The sequence below is a fragment of the Pimephales promelas genome, chromosome 1 (genome assembly GCF_988280905.1).
Source record: "Pimephales promelas chromosome 1, fPimPro1.hap1.1, whole genome shotgun sequence".
Taxonomy (NCBI): Eukaryota; Metazoa; Chordata; class Actinopteri; order Cypriniformes; family Leuciscidae; genus Pimephales; species Pimephales promelas.
The window spans coordinates 50,853,419-50,873,059 of NC_142769.1; the positions used below are offsets into that span (position 1 = coordinate 50,853,419).

General features: G+C 37.5%; 2 protein-coding genes across 3 annotated transcripts; both read left to right on the top strand.

Moving 5' to 3' along the window:
* Nucleotides 1-419: 419 nt before the first annotated feature.
* On the top strand, nt 420-3,080 carry LOC120470714 (uncharacterized). Its single transcript, XM_089129596.1, has 7 exons — nt 420-506; nt 890-969; nt 1,162-1,218; nt 1,303-1,386; nt 1,541-1,722; nt 1,910-2,040; nt 2,136-3,080. The coding sequence occupies exons 2-6, from the start codon at nt 924-926 to the stop codon at nt 1,955-1,957; spliced, it is 417 nt and encodes a 138-aa protein (XP_088985722.1). The 5' UTR covers nt 420-506; nt 890-923; the 3' UTR covers nt 1,958-2,040; nt 2,136-3,080.
* Nucleotides 3,081-4,159: 1,079 nt separating this feature from the next.
* Nucleotides 4,160-15,867, top strand: LOC120461204 (SLAM family member 8). Of its 2 annotated transcripts, none has more exons than XM_089131547.1 (7): nt 4,160-5,147; nt 7,489-7,794; nt 8,112-8,381; nt 10,181-10,285; nt 14,503-14,614; nt 14,746-14,817; nt 15,032-15,867. In XM_089131547.1, the coding sequence occupies exons 1-6, from the start codon at nt 5,084-5,086 to the stop codon at nt 14,798-14,800; spliced, it is 912 nt and encodes a 303-aa protein (XP_088987673.1). In that variant the 5' UTR covers nt 4,160-5,083; the 3' UTR covers nt 14,801-14,817; nt 15,032-15,867. The 2 variants fall into 2 exon arrangements, with proteins under 2 accessions (XP_088987673.1, XP_039505294.2); XM_039649360.2 differs by having other exon boundaries at nt 4,170-5,147; nt 14,503-14,567.
* Nucleotides 15,868-19,641: the final 3,774 nt, after the last annotated feature.

The window sequence follows — 19,641 nt, forward strand, 5'->3', positions numbered from 1 at the left end:
AAAATAGTACCATTTAGATTGTGAATGTTAATTAACTATTTTGTGCATAGAACATCTATAGCTAAAACAAATGTGTTCTAGCTATAATTTTGCCATTCACAAAATAGCAAAATAGTGAATTAACATTCAATCTAAATGTTTATATTTTTACAAAGACTGTGAACTGTGAAGTACTGAATTGACAGTTTTGCTGTGTTCATGGTTTATTTTTTTTTTATTTTTTTTATTTTTTTGGGTAAACGGGGGCTCGATTAAACACTGAAGCCACTGAGCCCCTAACAATAAGACTATCAGTTTGCCGCAGTAAGAACCTTTCTTTTACGATCTATGGTTAGAACATAGCATGAAGTTACAAACTCGTGTACAGTAGGTGGCGGTATGCAGCTAAAAGTTGGTTGCAATCCGCCAATAATCAAGAGAAGAAGAAGATTGCCGAAGAAGTGGAAGTTACTCACATACTCAGCCCAGTTTGCTTGATAGCAAAGTCATCGATTGCCGTCGTATAAGTAAGTATATGTTTCCTTTTTTTGTAACGCAATATTATGTTTACATTGGTTTTATTTTATCTTTTTAAAATATGCTAAATTAGTCATCTTTGTTCTTGCAGTACGCTGCTAGTCCTGTTGCTAGAGTGGCTAACGTTAGCAGCTTGCCTTTGTTAGGACACGTTGCTAGTAACGTTACATGTAGAAATGTAATTAGCTACTTACAGTAGTTAGCCAAAGCTTTACATCTAGATGGACTAAGTATAACTTGTATAATAATATATTATAATGTATATAGGTTGTGTAAATTATTTTGTTTGTCCGAACTAGTATTTTGCTAGTTCAGTTCACAATGTAGCTAGCACGCTATAGTGGTTAATATTGGTTCTCTTTAATCACTGCAGCAAGCTTTATGGAAAAGAACATGTGACATACAACATGCCTGGATTGGTTTGGTGCACCTCCTCAGACAAGATGCCAAAAAGTATGGTGTCCTTGATAACATATCATGCTTCCCATTTGAAAACTTCCTTGGCATGGGTGTCTTAATAAACAATAGACAGTCATTGCTCAGTTATTGGCCCTTGGACTCCCCCGGCACCTCTTGTACAGCATGAAGTTTTCTGCTATGAAGGCATATACATGTTTTTTTTTTTTTTTTTTTTTTTTTTTGCAGATTTACAGAGGCTCCAGAATGAAAAACAAACCCTAAGGGAAAGCAATGCACCAGCAGGTGAGAATATGCTCTCTTTCTTAAATTTAACTTTTTTTGTGTGTGATGTAGGTCCAAAATTACCATATGCCTTTCATTTTGTAGCGTCAGATGACAGCGGCTCACTTCAAGAGCAGGTGAAGCAAGTTGGGATTATGTTGAAGATGTTTGCTCACACTGGGCAATCAGGTAAAACTTGCAAACAACTTAAGCGTTGATTGTTGGTTTAATTCCCAACGGGGCCCATCTGTACATGTAGTAGACCTAGATATAACTGTCATAGTTTAGTAGTTGAGGGACCCGGACTGACTACTTTATTCTTTTATTCTCTGAACCCCTGTAGGTGCAGACGTCTTGGAGAGTTTGGGCGATGTTGGGTGCAGCATGGACAACAAAATGGACTCTATGCTGCATCATTTTGAGTTATACCTGCCAGGGGACCTGTTACTCCCACTAGACACCCAGGAAGATTTGGCGTTACTTGACAACAGTATGAGGCAGGATAAAGAGCTTCATGTACAATTTGTAAGTGTTCTGATTTAGTTTATATCGCAATAGTGTAAAAAAAAAAAAAAGTGTTTTTTTTTCTTTCTAAAAAGTAAAATTAAGATTGTACACAGCATATTCTACAGTATGAATCCACACCCTGTTACATTTTAAATTTATGAGAAGCTTCAGATAAATGTAATTTGTTACACTTTTTTTTTTTCAGGGACCTAAAGACAACCGTGTGGCGAATGCTTCGGAGTATCTTCTCTAATCACCTTTCCATCAATATAACCTGGTCTGGTGTAGGTGATAAAGCATGTTTTAGAGACATGTTCCTGAAGACCATTGTTCAAAGTAAGTTGGATATTTTTTTATATATATATATATTTAAGTAGATGTGTATGACTTTATGCCTTTCAAATGGAATGACAGATCTTTATTTTCTACAGGAGCCATCCGAAAGAACCCTCAATCACTTGACAACTGGAACCCTTTTTTTATCCCGCAGACAGTAACTTCAAGACATCTAAAAAAGGCTTGTTACAGTGCTTAACTCTTCTATTTAATTATAGCTTGTAAATCCTAGATTATACATCTAATACTTGATTTCTGCACATTATCTGGTATCAAATTTCTACTTGCCGTGACTTTTAGTATTGGTTTATTTCATTTCGTCAGTGCTTAACGATTCTACATGCTCTATGCACGAACCCTGCTTACGTATGTCCGAAAGAATCTCAGCCAGCTTTTTTACTTCCACGAGCGCATTCTGCAGGCAATGTATATAGCAGCAAAACTTAAAATAAAATTCATTTTCTTTCACTTTTCAATTCCTCACAGTGTTTTTAATATCATTATCGTTATCCGCAAGAATTTTTTGTAAACAGTGAGTAACTTGCCACTATCTCCACCTAATGCAAAACCGGCTTCTGACGCAGCACCGGATGTAACTGGGCGTCCTGAGACAAACCCGGAAGTGATCGTGCATAGAGCCTATTGTAGTTTGCAAATCCTGTTTCATGCCTGATATTTGATATTGCACATTAACTAGTACCAAAAATTCTACTTTCATTCTATCAGTGTGCTTAACTGTTATTCTATTAAAAATAGCTTGGAATACTATTTCATACCTCTGATACTTGAAATTGCACATTACCTGGTACCAAATATTCTACTTCATTCTGTCGCAGTGCTTAACTGTTATTCTATTGTTAAATATAGCTTGTAAATCCTTGTGCCACAGGTCAGCATTGCAGTTATAATGGTATATTCTCAAATTATTTGGTGTCCTTCACTTTCTTTGGTACCTTTCTTTCTTACTGGTAATTCTTTTCATCCCAGAGCTGAACTCTTTATGTTATTAGCAAGTATTGTAAGTGTTATACAGTGTTATATATATATATATATATATATATATATATATATATATATATATATATATAGTGTTTTTAACTAAAAATGTATTGGAAAGCTGTGTGTTTGTATTTTTCTGTTATATTTCAGCGATCTGACATTGTTTAATGACAGTTACTGTACTTTCAAATGTGGAAATAAAATGTCAAATGAAAATTTGTCTGGTTTGAGTAATCATTATTCTTGATAAACTGCATGCTGTAAATATTAAATTAAATAAATAAATAAATATATAGAGCAATAAGCGGCGGGCCGCGGTCAGCTCGCTCGAAAAGAGCGTTTGCCTCCGACGGGCCGCTGAAAGTCCGCCTTTGTTATAATGGCGGTGGAACGGCGGCTGGCCGGCGGGCCGTCCGCGGAACGAAGGCGGCAGACGCTTTTAAAAAAGCGGCTGCCGCCGGCGGTCCGCCGTCAGACGTGTTGTTTGCGATTACGCCTTTATGACGCTTCTACTGCCTCCGGAGCGCCACCGGCGGCCGCCGACTCATTATTGCTATCTGGGTTAGCCATATCAATTAAATTTTGGATTTGCACTCACAGAAGAAAGTGTCTCAAAACTGAATTGAGTTCTCTCTCATGTCTTCCTGCTTGAACATATGATTATTTCAAAATGCCAGCCTTGGTAAGTATTTACTTTAACACCGTCGGTTATATCTTAAGTGAATGTAAACAGTCGAGAAAGAAATCTGGGTCAATATATTGGATCAGTGCATTCAGTCTTAAAGTGACAGCAGCCTATACTCCTGCCGCTGTTTGTTTATTACGTCAATCAAACCACAAAAAAAGACATAAATCACTCACTGCTAATGCCTGAATAACATTTGTAACTTTAAGGATTTGTAGTTGAGTTATACAGTGTTGTTTTACCATTGCCCTTTTCTTGTTTCTGCATCACATGATTTGCCACCTTTTCTGTAATCTCTTTTTAATTATAATCTTGAGTTCTGCCCTGCTTATGTTAACTGTAAAATCAATGTGATTACTATTGTTTTGCTACTTTGTCTGCCATTTCATAAGCTTTATCCCCATTGTGTGCTGGTGTCGCAGAGCAGTTGCACATGATCACATCACAAGATGGCGCAGTGGCCGCAGGTACGCGCCTTTAACTTCTCTTTTTCCTAAGAAACCCCTGCACAGTTATAGAGTGCACTGCTCGATGAGATGTAATGTGTTTGGAAACCTGTTTCCAGTAAGTGAGTTTTCCTGAGTCTTCTGCTGACCATCTGAGTAATACTTTCCATTAGAACTAAAACCTCTGCCGATGTGAGTTTCACTTCCTCTGTTCAGCTGCTCTGCAATGTCCTGTACAGCCTAAAATAAAAATATCTGCTCATGAATGCTGATGTGTAGCCTAAACAACAAAGGATGTGCTTTATTTGCACATATTTTGCCTTTAAACAACATTTGGACGCCTTCTCTTTTGAAAAAGACGTGTTAGACGCTGTGAAAATGGCACAAGTCGCTTGCAATGGTGTGGTTGAGGTTAGTATGTGGTTCACCAGCTTGATGTGGACCAGTTGCATTATTCAAAGTGCAAGCTCGTATGAATCTGTTACAGACGCACATTAAGCTGTTTCCACGCACAGATACAGGAACGCAAAACACCTTTGACAAAGTGAGCCTCTTTCTTAAGTTAACTTCCTTATTCCTCCTGGGATTTCGCTTTCGCTCCCTGGTGAGGTGCCAACGCTTTGCTCACTTACAGTAAACGCTTCAGCTCCACATTAGCGGTGTCAGAGATGTTAGTCTGGTGAGTGGGAGGCGCAAACAGACACAGAGACCGCAAAGCCCCTAAAGTTCAAGCGCATCTCTCAGGAGGCGTCTCGGAGGTCTTCTGTGTGTGTTGCACTTGTTTGTGTCGAAAGGACAGCTGGTGGATGTACACAAACTGAGCGACTCGGAGTGTGTGTGTGAGGAAGTAGTTTTCTCGTTTCTTTGCTGTTCCCCTGATGCCTCGGTCAGTCGATCGTCTAAACATCCGAACATGAATATCTTTCGAGAGTCCCGCTGCGCCATTTCTGCAGTTCTCCTGCTTTTCCTTCTCCAGGGTGAGTACAGAAACATCTCAGTTAATGCCTCAACAGCTGTAAGACACTCCCTTATTTTGTGTTTGAAGTGTATATGAATTAATTTGCATCTGGAAATACAAATAATTTGCATATGTTTATGTGCGTAAGTCTGGCATAGTAACTTGAATTAACTACCGCAATGTTTAAAAGGATTTTATTTCAGCTGAAATGTATTTTAGGCTACCCTTATTTAGAGGATGATCATGCATGTTGTTATCCGTGTTTAATCTGTGAGAAAAGAGAAAGTTCAGCTCAGGAAACCTCAAGTCTTATCTTTACTGAGTGTGTCCAAATGCAGCCGAACGTTTTTCTGTTGCAACCAACATTAATGAAACGTGTGTGTTATTTCAGTGTTTTAACTTCACTTGTCATTCAGAGCTATGGAAGAATATATATATCCAAACCCAATTCCATAAAAGTTGGGACACAGTTGATTTTAAATTTCATGGCATCAACACATCTCAAAAAAGTTGGGACAAGGCCATTTTTACCACTGTGTGGCATCCCCTCTTCTTTTAATAACAGTCTGCAAACGTCTGGGGACTGAGGAGACAAGTTGCTCAAGTTTAGGAATAGGAATGTTGTCCTATTCTTGTCTAATAAAGGCTTCTAGCTGCTCAACTGTCTTAGGTCTTCTTTGTTGCATCTTCCTCTTTATGATGCGCCAAATGTTTTCTATTGGTGAAAGATCTGGACTGCAGGCTGGCCATTTCAGTACCCGGATCCTTCTTCTACGCAGCCATGATGTTGTAATTGATGCAGTATGTGGTTTGGCATTGTCTTGTTGGAAAATACAAGGTCTTCCCTGAAAGAGACGATATCTGGATGGGAGCATATGTTGTTCTAGAACTTGGATATACCTTTCAGCATTGATGGTGCCTTTCCAGATGTGTAAGCTGCCCATGCCACACGCACTCATGCAACCCCATACCATCAGAGATGCAGGCTTCTGAACTGAGCGCTGATAACAACTTGGGTTGTCCTTGTCCTCTTTAGTCCGGATGACATGGCGTCCCAGTTTTCCAAAAAGAACTTCAAATTTTGATTCGTCTGACCACAGAACAGTTTTCCACTTTGCTAGAGTCCACTTTAAATGAGCCTTGGCCCAGAGAAAACGCCTGCGCTTCTGGTTCCCGTTTAGATATGGCTTCTTTTTTGACCTATAGAGCTTTATCCGGCAACGGTGAATGGCACGGTGGATTGTGTTCACTGACAATGTTTTCTGGAAGTATTCTTGAGCCCATGTTGTGATTTCCATTACAGTAGCATTCCTGTGTGTGATGCAGTGCCGTCTAAGGGCCCGGAGATCACGGTCATTCAGTATGGTTTTCCGGCCTTGACCCTTATGCACAGAGATTGTTCCAGATTCTCTGAATCGTTGGATGATATTTTGCACTGTTGATGATGATAACTTCAAACTCTTTGCAATTTTTCTCTGAGAAACTCCTTTCTGATATTGCTCCACTATTTTTTGCCTCAGCATTGGGGGAATTGGTGATCCTCTGCCCATCTTGACTTCTGAGAGACACTGCCACTCTGAGAGGCTCTTTTTATACCCAATCATGTTGCCAATTGACCTAATAAGTTGCAAATTGGTCCTCCAGCTGTTCCTTATATGTACATTTAACTTTTCTGGCCTCTTATTGCTACCTGTCCCAACTGAATTTGTAGCTCTCATGAAATCCAAAAGGAGCCAATATTTGGCATGGCAATTCAAAATGTCTCACTTTCAACATTTGATATGTCATTTATATTCTATTGTGAATAAAATATAAGTTTATGAGATTTCTAAATTATTCCATTCTTTTTTTACTCAAAATTTGTACAGTGTCCCAACTTTTTTGGAATCGGGTTGTATATAAATTTCAAATGTGCCCTACTTATAAAACAAAAAGCATTGTTGAGTTGATTGTGGAGAGTAAGTGAATAAAACAGAAGCTGGCAGTGTGTGTGGAGGAGGGGGTGTGAAACACTTCCTTTACAGAGCGAGAATGTGGACACCCGAAACGATGAGCCGAAAATGAAGATCATTGTGCAAATATACATTACAGGTCATGAGTCTGAGATTCAGATATATTTACTGTGCTTCCACTTTTAAGAAGATAAGAGTGAAATAGTGAGAAGTGTGAGATGGGGATGATAGAAAACCCTGAACTCAAATACGTGAGCTTCTTTTGATGGTTTATTTATTATTAGCCGTCTCTGTTCACTTTCTCTCATTTGGTTCTGATGATGTTGTTGCCAGACTAATTATCTTAGGTTGAATGTGAAAATATGGCATGATTGTGTGATGATTTGTAACCTGTGTTGTGTGTTGTAGTGTCACGAGCTGCAGAAGTTCATGTGCACAAAGCTGTCGGAGACTCACTGGATTTAATCGCTGATTATCCAAAAGAAGGTCTTGAAGTGCTTTGGACATATAATAAGAAGGATTTTGCTGTGTTTGAAAAAGGGCAGTTCAAACCGGTGAATCCTCCATTATTTCAAGAAAGGTTAAGGTTGTATAAGGACAATATTAGTATAACAATATTAGATCTGAAACTCCAGGATTCTGGAAGATTCTCTATTGTTGCAGAAGGAAAATCAGGTCAACATCCAACAAAATTCTTTGTGCTGCACGTTCATGGTGAGTTTAACTTGATATTCATCCTGTCAGTGCTGTTAGGATGTAAACACACATACACACTCAAGAACTGGCGTTAAATAAGTTTATAATCATTTAGCTGAAGTTAAATAGTTCCTGTATGAAGGAAACCGAACATCTTTAAAAATAATGATTCAAAAAGCAAACTTTTCTAGTGTAAAGAACTTATTCCCACTATAAAGAAAAATATATAGGCTACAATGGATGTGAAAGATTCTTCATGTAACCATAGCAACCATAAAATAACCTTTATTTTCTAAAAGTAAATATATTTGATTTTGCGTATTATTCTCCTCCAGATCTCATCAGAGATGTCCAGATTGAGGTCATTAATTCCTGGCGAGAGTCAAAAGACATGTGTGTGTTTCATCTTCGGTGTGTGTCGTCCGACGATCTGAATACCTCCTACAGCTGGAGTGGAGATCCGGTCCGATCCGGACAGAACCAGAACATCAGCCTCCATCCAGCAGAGAGCGCTACAGTCTCCTGCACCGCCAACAACACCGTCAGCATCAAGAGCACTAACCTGGCTGTAGAGTGCAAAGGGACGGGTCCAACTGCTTCACCAGGTACAGATGTGCATTAAAATACAAAATTACTTACATTCTATATGGATCAAATGATTAACCATGTTTTACTCTAAAGAAACATAACATTTCTTGGAAACCAAAAGAAACTTTTATCGAAACGATTAAAGCAAAGTCAATACTGCACTCAGCTAACAACAAATAGACCTATTTTCTAACGTTCCCATTAAGTTAGCAACAAAAAATTTTTTTTTTAATTTTCTAAAATCTTTGGAATGAAAAATAACATTTTGTGAATGTTATTTTTACATGTATGAACATACTGAAACGAGTATAGCAATTAATAAATGATGAACATCCAACTGAAACGTTTAATACAAAACATACATTTTTGTGCTAATATTTTGAAAATATTAGTAAAAAGCAGATAACTTTGACCTAACATTTTATTAACATTACTGGAAGAATGTTTGTTCATAACTGTGAGAGAATCTTGACAGAACGGTAGTTAGTTCGGTGTAAATGCTGTCACAGGATGTCAAGCTTTTGTTTGATTTACAATTGTAACAAAGTTACAGTTCAGGAAAGAAAGAGGCAGGGTCAAATACACATTTTTAAAGAGCCCCTATCATGGATTTTTGAAAATGACTTCATATGGTGTGGAATATAGCTCTAAGGGAATGAAAACATATTGCAAAGATTTATATCTGAAAGTGCACCGTATATAAAGTTATTATCTTTCAAAAGTGAGAGTCGACTCTGAGTCTATGAAATAAATTGTTTTTGAAACGAGTCATTAGCTGGTTCGTCGTGACGTAGAGACATTCTGGCGGCGCCCAGTTACTGCGCGCAGACGGAAGTGTAAACTTGAAGTCTACACATTCAAATACTTCATCATAGCATCATGTCGAGAAGACGCTGTGTTCTACAATGCAAAGTTTGTTTTCATTTACCAGGGACGAGCATGTGAAGAATCGGTGGTTAGAGTTCATATTTGCAACTATACCACAACAGTATAGCCCGATTGTGTTCTTATCATTTTATTGACGAATAAAGTTAGTTCAAAAACATAAATGAATTCAAATGTGGATTCGCAAGCGGTTGTTCCTGAAGGAGGGCTCAGTAACTTACTTACCCAGTGTATATGGATCAGCTTCCTCCTTCGAATCACAACCTGTAAGTATTATTAATAATTGTTGCTTTTATGGGTTTTGAAAGGTTTTGTAGCGTCGGGCGCGAGGAGGGAAGGTGCAATAAGTAAGTTACGCTCAGCGCAGCTTCTAGGTCTCCAATGTCAATTTTTTTTTAAATATGTGAAATGTTTGTCGCTGTTTTTAGGGTTGTCACAAAGAATAGAGCGTCTTGTAGTCCTGCAGTGCTTTATCAATATGTTTATGCGTTATGCTAACAAACAACTGACTGGTTTGTCATCAGACCAGTCACCGCCGATTAGCGTCACGCAAAGGAGTGGTTTGGAAAAATGAGTCGTTGTACGAATCATTTGGGAGTCGGTGAGCAAATCAGTTAAAAATAAATGCATATTATAAGACAAATAAAGTGTTTTTTATCCTTGCATGCATGTTAAACTGTTTTTGGGAACTCCTGAAACAAAAATTGGAACATTTCAAATGCTATGATAGGGGCTCTTTAACATAGTTTATTGATAAGGTAAAACGAAACCGCGATCTATAAATATAAGAAAAACACACCATGAAATGTCCTGGTCCTCTCTCGCCTTCAAATAATGAGCTATAATAATTTATAATATGTAAATTACAATTGGTATTTATTTGTAAAATCGATGGCATGGATTTAACAGTCATTTGTTTCTTGTGATGCAGGGTTTGATCTGAAGTATCTGCTGATCGCAGTGGGCGCCGGTGTCGTCGTTGTCGTCATACTCGGGGCAAGCCTGGCCGTGTTCTGCAAGTGGAGGAGGCGTACAGGTGTGTTACACAAGCGCCGACTAGGGCTGGGGTAAACGATTATTAACTAAACGATTAGTTGGGCGATTATTTTATCGATTAGTCGACTAATCTAATGACTAATCGGACGACTAATATAAAGAATATTTTTCTGCTGCTCAATTAATAAAAAAAAAACAATGTATCTCAAATAAATACTAGCATACTGAGATACTATAAGCTGGCTAACGTTAGTCTAATGTTATGTATTTGAACACCATCATTATAACTCTACAACCGCCAAAACCGTGTTATTAAAATATTTTTTTTTTACAAACAGTTTTTATCATAGAGAATCTTTAAATATTAATATCAGCTGAGGAGGGAAACGGAGGCGGAGTTAGTGGTGCGAAAAATAAATAAATAAAGAAGCGTCAACGCAAAAATATGACGTCGACGCAATTTTGACGTCGAAGCATCGACGTCATCGACGCGCCGCTACAGCACTAGCGCCGACATGAACACACACAGCACAAAGCAACTGTGGGTTACTAGGCTATATGGCTTTTACCCCTACGGAAAGAAAATATATTTCCACATATTCATGATCGTTGTATTGAATGGTTTAAAAATATTGAAAAATATGTGATATTACACTAATGTCTTTTCACATGAGTTACTTTCACATGTTTGAGTTATGTTTCTGCTACACAAGGTATTTGAGTTGTGTTTATAAGGAAAGTTGTGCTGGTACTGAAGCCATCCTCTCAGATGAACACAATCTGAGTTATATTGAAACGTGTCCTGGCTCTTCCACGCTTTATAATGGCGTTTCTTTTTGAATTAAAGTTCTCCACATGACTCTGGGTTTATTAAAGCCCTTCTGAAGCGATGTGTTGCGTTTGTGTGAGAGAAATATCCATATTTTTAACTTTATCGACTAAAATATCCAGCTTTAACAGACGGCCTACGCAAGTCGACTTACGCCAGGATGGCAACACTCGACGCGACGTATGACGTAGATGTAGGAGTGGCGTGAGCTTTGACGTCCCTCGCGGTTCAAACACACAGCGCTGGGGTGGGAGTGAATAAAACAGAAGCTGGCAGTGTGTGTGGAGGAGGGGGTGTGAAACACTTCCTTTACAGAGCGAGAATGGACACCCGAAACGATGAGCCGAAAATGAAGATCATTGTGCAAAGTTAATCTTCAGCCTGACTTTGCTGTGCTTCCGCTTTTCAGAAGATAAAAGTCAAATAGTGAGAAGTGTGAGATAAGTGTGAGATAGACAACCCAATATAAATAAACTGGTTCTGTGCCGTTATTAATAAAAGTTATAAAAAAATAGAAGGCTTAAGACATTTATAAAAATTTCTTCTATATTTCTTTTTTGCTTTTCACTCCATTTTACCCCCCTTTATTCACCTCAAAATTTCCAGAAGAGGGCGGAGCCTTTACAGCTCATGCCTCGGGTACCCTGCTAAAAATTAAAACCATTGTTTGATTATCATCTCTATATCGCGGTCATGCTCACATGACATTGCAGTGTTGTGTTGTGCGTATTTGTTACATTCCCACCCCCGCTCCAGCAAAACTCCATTTTAATCCAGCACAATAATAGAGATGCATAGATTTTGTGTTTTCTCCCGTCCCACAGGAAAAAAAAAACACATTTGTATTGCTATTATAGGGTGACCATATTTTGAATACCAAAAACCTGGCAAACAGATACTCAAATGATACTCGAAGTTTACTAAAAGAATCATTATTAAATTTCAATATATTTAAAATAGGCTGTGCCTCCTGTGTATGGATAGAAAATTGTTATATTACAAGACACAAATTCAGGCTTCTCAGAGGTTAGACAACATGTTTTATTATGACAGGTTTCAAAAATAATGAATGAAATAATAATATAAATAATGTATCTTCTGTAAAATGAAAATAAATATATAAATAATAAATAACTAAAATAAATACCTCCAAACTGAACAAAAATAGCTCTCACAAACTTACAAAAATAGACTATAGTCTAGTCATTTTATGAAAAAAGGTTGAACAAATTGCAACAGAAGCAAACTCAACTGATTTTGTATCCTTAATATGTCCTGAGTGAGGATAAAAAAGACCCAAATATATCCCATTCATTCGCCTATTCATTAGTTTTCTCACGTGAATAGGGTAAAAAATTTTACCTTTAGATATCATCATGAAAATCACTGAGTTGATTACTTACATCAAGACAAACCAAAAATGTATTACAAGTTTTTCGAATTTTTTTGTTAACATGGACAAACAGTGCATAATATAATTACGTATTAGCTAATTTGCATAATTACCCAAACAGATCTAAACATTGGGTGTAGCAGATGAAAAGTTTGTTTTTAATCTTGTTGTCTTATAACAGTAAAAGACTTAATGTTAAGGTCTGATTGGAACCCATTTAGGCTACCCATGAACATTAATACAGGAAGAAGTACTTTATTAATTGTCATGGCAGAGATGAAATGATAATTAATAAAGAAAATTTTAATTTAGGTTAAAATGTTTACCCTATTCACGTGAGAAAAATAATGCATAGGCGTAAGAATGTGATATATTTGTGTCTTTTTCTAAACTTTCCCCTAATGGGATTCTTCGGGGCTTTTATTTCCTCACTCCGGACATATTGAGGATACAAAATCAGTTGAGTTTGCTTCTGTTGCAATTTGTTCAAGGTTGACCCCCATTTTGGCTTAAAATGACTGGACTAATAGATTTATATGTTTAGTTTTCATTCTCTTTATCCTGTTTTTCTTCCTCATCCTCCTTTTGTCCATGTATTTTTCCCTGTAGAGCTGGTCTTTCCCAGCAGTTTTTTTGAAAACCAGGAAATTTTCATCATTTTATTAAAAAAAAAAAAAAAAACAGCCAGGACAGGACGTGAAACAGAACTATTGGTCACACTATGCTATTATTAAAGAGATTAATGGGGTTTGTTTCGTTTCCCTGGCCTGCATGTATTCTGACGCACTGATCAGGAAGATGAGTAGTAGCTTGGCTATCGGGGACATCTACACCGCACGTTTCTTTAGACTTCAAGTACTTGCTGATTTTAGCTATTGAAGTATTTCGTCATAGGCTTTAGTAGTCCTGGTGTAAAAGTAAAGAAAGTATGTCTAAAAGCAGCTAGCCTTGGAGAACACAGAAAGACAAAACACACATGAATGTCAGACTTACCTTGCTTAAGTTTGTGCTCTAAATACCTCGTTTGAGGGTCTTTTCCACATCATTGATTATCTCCATCATCGCTAGGCTACCTCCCGATCCCCCGTTTTTTTGTTGTTTTTTTTGACGCCCATTCCCGCTTGCCTGTGGACGGGGTCTATGCTAATAGGGCAGAGGCCATTATCACTTGTGGGCGGGGCCTGTGCTAATAGGGCAAACTCTATCGACAGTTGTGGGTGGGGCCTATGCTAATATGCAGAGTTTATCAACAGTTGTGGGCGGGGCCTATGTAATGTGATGTAAATGGCTTGTTCTAAACACTGCTTATGATTTATGAGATTAAAAGAGGAGTGGTGGATTTTTACCTTAAAGGGACACTCCACTTTTTTTGGAAATAGGCTCATTTTACAACTCCCCCAGAGTTAAGCAGTTGACTTTTACCGTTTTCAAATCAATTCAGCCGATTTTCTGATATTTAGAAGAATATCATTAACCAGACAGTTTCTGGTCTCATTGACTTCCATAGTATATTTTTTTCCTACTATGGAAGTCAATGAGACCAGAAACTGTGGGGTTACAGATATTCTTCTAAATATCAGAAAATCGGCTGAATTGATTCAAAAACGGTTAAACACAACTTTTTAACTCTGGGGGGGGTTGTAAAATGAGCCTATTTCCAAAAAAAGTGGAGTATCCCTTTAAGGTTGTGTGTTCACACACTGCCGACACATTTATGTTCAATGTAAAAGCGAATTTTGCATAAGTAATACTAACACAACTTTCATCATGAAAAAATATTGTCACATTTTTCAATGCATGAAAAGTGGTAATTCCTTTTGTATTATTCAATATATTTTAATACATTAATGCAAAATATTTAATATATTTATCATAAATATATGAAAAAAACTCTTTGCTTCACAGGGCTTATTGCTCTTACAAAACGCTTGCTCCATAAAAAAAAAAACATTTATTTTAAATGTTTGTAGCGTAATTTACAATCTGTTTTCTGTAAAGCGTTCATGATCTCACAGCTGATTTCACACACTTTCAGGACAAGATGAGAGTCGAGATGGGATTACGGTGTATGAAGACGTGAACACGGATGGCGTGGCGAAGGTGAGCGGCTCATTTCCGCTGTCCTGGATTAGACATCCGCCTTTCCTGTGCGTGCGCAAGAGGCACTTACCAAACTGCATGTCTACGCATTTCTATTTAATATGCATGCAAACCTCATTTGTGGCATAGCAATGTGGATACACTTTAAGCAGCTAACCAGATGTAATCTATTTCACAGAAACGCCCCGAGAGTGTTAAAGGGATGTCCATTTATGAAACTGTGGATGACCTGAAAGTCACACAAAACATGGTGAGTGCATTCATGCATCTAATATTGCTGTCATCCTTTTTGCTCATGAAATGGGTTTATAATATGCATTCACTTGTGTTGCGTGACATGTATTAACTGGGCAAAGCGATTATGGTGATCTCAGCTGTGTGTTTCGAGACGTTTGGTTGACCGCACCTCTGCAGAGCATGTGTGTGTGATGTGTTGTAACGCCGTGCTCTCACTCCCTCTGCAGCCTCAAACCCTGTATGACAAAATCAACTTTCAGCGTCACCCTGCGGCCGGAGCCGGCGCCCACACTTCCTCGTCTTACCAGGAAGTGCTGTGAGACAGACGGTTCCTGTGTTTCTTCATCTCTGCACCGGTTCACCTTTGGCCTTATGTTGAATATTTCATATTTTGTATGAAAAGGAATTGTCTTTGCAAAAGGCATAGCTCACAATGCACATTATGCACTCTTATCATTCAAAAGTTTGGGCTCAGTATCTATCTATTTATTTTATTTTTTTTAAAGAAGTCTTTCATGCTCAAGGCGCCATTTATTTAATCAAAAACACCGTAAAAACTATAATGGGCTCTATGCACGGCGGTATTTCCGGTGAAGCATTAGGGATGCTCGATAACTTCCGCCGATCGTAGAGTCCAATGCAATACCGAGAATTTATATTGAATTTTATACTCCATGGTTATACTAACGAAAGGTTAGTCACAAATATAGATAAAACAGACACCTCTTGTTGTGTTTATGCTTCTTTTTAAAATTATATTAAATAAAAATAACTATATATAAAATTACATCTAAACGTATGTACGTTTCATTTCAAAGACTGGAGGACAGTAAATATTGAAGACTCTGCCATAATCCCGTTTTCCTCGGTTTTCCTCCGCTTTAATCTCCACAACCGGAAATGGACGAGCATCCTTGCGTCAAATGCGGCATTTATGCGTGCATATAGCCCATCTCCGCTTCCGGCTCATGGGACCTTATTTCGGAAAAAATATGAATGGTAGTCAATGGCGAGAGACAACTTATCTTTTTATTCCGTCTAAACTGTGCCCTCAATTACACATATGATGGTTGTCAATTTAAAAGATAATTTTGAAAGTCAAAAACGTCGCAGTTTGTCATACAACAGAAGATCGAGTAACATTTAGTTTTATGTGAAAATCGCTCTGTGAACTACATCTCCCGGGAAGAGAAACGAGATCCGCTGCTCGTGTGTGTGCAGTCTGGTACAAAACACTCAGGTAGGACGGCGTAACGTTACGATTATAACGTAAGACTGTAGAAACAATAACAGACAGCCTCAGTAAAGTTAGCTTCATTCATTGAGAGAAAATGTGCGCCTTTGGGGTTTGTAGTCTTTGTTATTGTAGTTTCACAGTCTTATACCTCAACGGTTTTACATCAAACTGCGACTTTCTTTACTTTAAAATGTATCTTTCAAATTGACGAACATCATATGTGTAATTCAGGGCACAATTAAAACGAGATCAAAATATTTTTTGTCACTCGCCATTGACTACCATTCAATGTTTTTCCGAAATAAGGTCCCATGGTGGTCGACCGGAAACACTTTCTCCACCAGAGTTTTTGAAAAAAAAAAAAAAAAAGTGTTCGGCCTGTGCTTTTGATCATTTTCAAAGAAATGTCATTCCCAGAGTCTCTGCTTTTAAACAAAATAACGGTTTTATTCACGCATTATTGTTTAATCAACACTTGAATGGGTACGTTTCATAAAATAAAGCTACATTTTTAGCAATAATTCACATTTTTACATGCAGATTATATTCGAATATAATCTGCATGTAAAAATGTGAATTATTGCTAAAAATAATCGATCGGAGCTATGGAGTCCTTCAACATCAGTCCTGCAGCTCGTCCTGTAAGATTAGGCGGTTTTGATATAGATATGCTGTTTAAAGTTGGCGATCCAGTTTATTTTACATATGCATATGATATAATATGGCTTGTTTTCCGCGTGTGTTTTGATCCAGAGATTGTGTAGTCTTCCAGAAGATGTGTAACAGCGCCCCCTACCGTAACAGTGGAAACACGGACATTACGTCAATTTTGGATAAACAGTTTAAAACTGTTTTCTATTGTAATATATTTGTAATATTTTTTTTCCTTTCACGCACTACAGTGGAAACACATTCACCCAAAAAATCCCTCGATTGCAGAAACTTCCACTTTTATTATTAATTTATAATTAAAATTCCCAACTTCGAATGGAAACATCCAGCTAGTGTCACATGATCCTTCAGAAAAAGTCATTAAGTGTCATTCGCTCAAATATGACATTGTTTGAAATGACTTTATGACAACTTGACATTACTAAGACAACACAACCTGTCATAAACATGACATTGCAGATTAATAATCAAACTTAGGGAACCACCTAGCTTTATGGGTTAACAGCCAATGTCAAAGCCAACCACATGACTGTTTAATGTAATGTTAACCCATAAAGATAAGTGCTTTCTTAAGTTTGATGATTATTCTGCTATGTCATGTTTATGACAGGTTATGATGTATTGGTTTTATGAGGTCAAGATGTCATAAAGACATCGCAAACAAGGTCATATTTGCATTAAAAATGTCATAATTGAGCGAATGACATTTGCATGTCATGATTATGAAGGTGTCATGTCAGTTTTATGCACGGTGTTAAACAATTTCTTTAAAAACTATTATTGATCCCAAACTTTTGAATGGTAATGCATATTTTTCATATCTTTGATATGATAAACATCTGCGACAGCACCATAACCAAAGACGTTCATGTTTGATATTGGCATGCATTAAATAATATTGAGATCAGGGACCAAGAACAGGACAGATGTGTGAATGACGTTTTGACGGGACTCAGTTGTGCACTAGGTTTGAAGTTGAAATAACAGATCATACGTCACACTTGCCACTTCTACGAGAATAAATATGTTATATATTATGGTATTTGAACACGGGTGCATTATTGTAATTGGTCCAGTGAGCGGCTCGGGATCTGTTGTGTCATCGGGTTATTCTGCTTAAAGTGTGTGTGTGAGTCCTGATGCAGAGAGCCAGATTGTTAAAGTCACTTCTTCGCCGTATATTAACTTCCAGACAGTTCCATATCGGGTCACTAAATGCTTAAAATATACTCTTAAAATAAAAAGGAAGAAGCAGTTTTGGTTCCTCAAATACTTTTCCAGTGAAAAGTTTAACTTCATAAATAACCTATTTTTTGAACATAAAAAAAAAACTTTTTAAATATCTCCATTTATCACTCTTTTTCACACGAATCAGAAAATACTGTCAACAGCCAAAAAATAAAAAAAATTCACTTTCATTTTTTAAGAATAAAACGTATAAAATCAGGAAAAACATATATGAACAAACCCCTTTGTAAAAAGCTTGATAATATAGATAAGAATAAAACTGAGGTTTGGTGTGTGTGAGTGTTCCGGAAGTGGAGATTTCTGGCTCAATAGGAGGAAAAACTGCCTTGTATAATGTAATATATACTGTAATATATACTGTAATTGAAATCCACAGATGCTAATAGATAAAGTTTTGTAATCTAAAAGATACTGTTAAGTGTTTTCTGTCCACTAGCTAGTCTGAAAAAACATGATCCCAAAATCTCAAAATTGACAGATAAGATCAGCTTTGCCTGTAGTGTCTCGCTTATTAACGGGAATTTGTGGTAAAAAAACTACATTATTTATGATGCTGTGAAGAAAATTACACCAGACTCAAACCAAATACTCAAAAAAATATCTCTTTAGCTCCTCCCACTCCCATTACACAATCCAGTCGGCCTCTAAAAATACTTATGCTTTTTATTGCAAAATTTACATAATCGGCCTATATTGTATATATGGATATATATACACACACACACAAATCCAATTTGTGGAAACACTGGTATAATTGTCTTCTGGTAGAACAATGATTTTCGTTTTATAATTATTATTTTCTTAATGTGTAGGTATGTATGTGTATTTATGGATATGTCTTAATGTATTGTTGTGGGTAAGACTTGGACCTTGAGTCTGAAATAAAAGTTTTGATTGATTGATTGATTGATTGATTGATTGATTGATAGTTTTATATTTTAATGTAAGCCATTCGCAATGCTTCATGGGATTGTAGTTCTTTGCCTCAGTAAAGTCGTTAGGCCGTGTGTCCACCAAAGCGTTTTTCCACGCGCCTTTCGTATGTTTTAAATTGTTTTCAATGGGAGCGCCACGTTATTTAAACGCCATGAGCGTAACGAGGCGCTGAGCGTTTTTTTCACGCTGAAGCGCCGAGCGCCCTGCGTTTTTTAATGGTTGCCCAGAGTTGAAAAATGTTCAACTTTGGATAAAACGCAGCGCTCATCACTGTCACATTTTACCCAGCCATCCAATCACAGTGGAGGAGGGGCGGGACTAAATCATACTGACCAACTGTCACAACATTCAAACTGTGCTGCAGATATTCTGTATCATAGCAACGAAATGTCTTAACGGAAAAAACGCTGCGCTGCCAAAACGCTCTCAAGCGCCCAAAGCACGGCGTCTCCAGCAGAGCGTCTGGCGTTTCCAGCTGGATAAAAACGCTTTGGTGGACACATGCATAGATATGTATATAAAGGCTAGATGTGTTACGGCGGAGTTTCCATCGTCATCACCGTCTTTTCACATACAAGCTGATGTAAGATGAATGGTCAGCACGAACACAAATACTCTTATCTCGTGGAAATCTTGACGGATTTACAAACGGTTTGGTTTCTTACAAACGTTATTAACGTGGCCTTAATTATCTGGATGATTATTTATTTATACACTTTTTATTCATAAGTACGCAGGGTCATA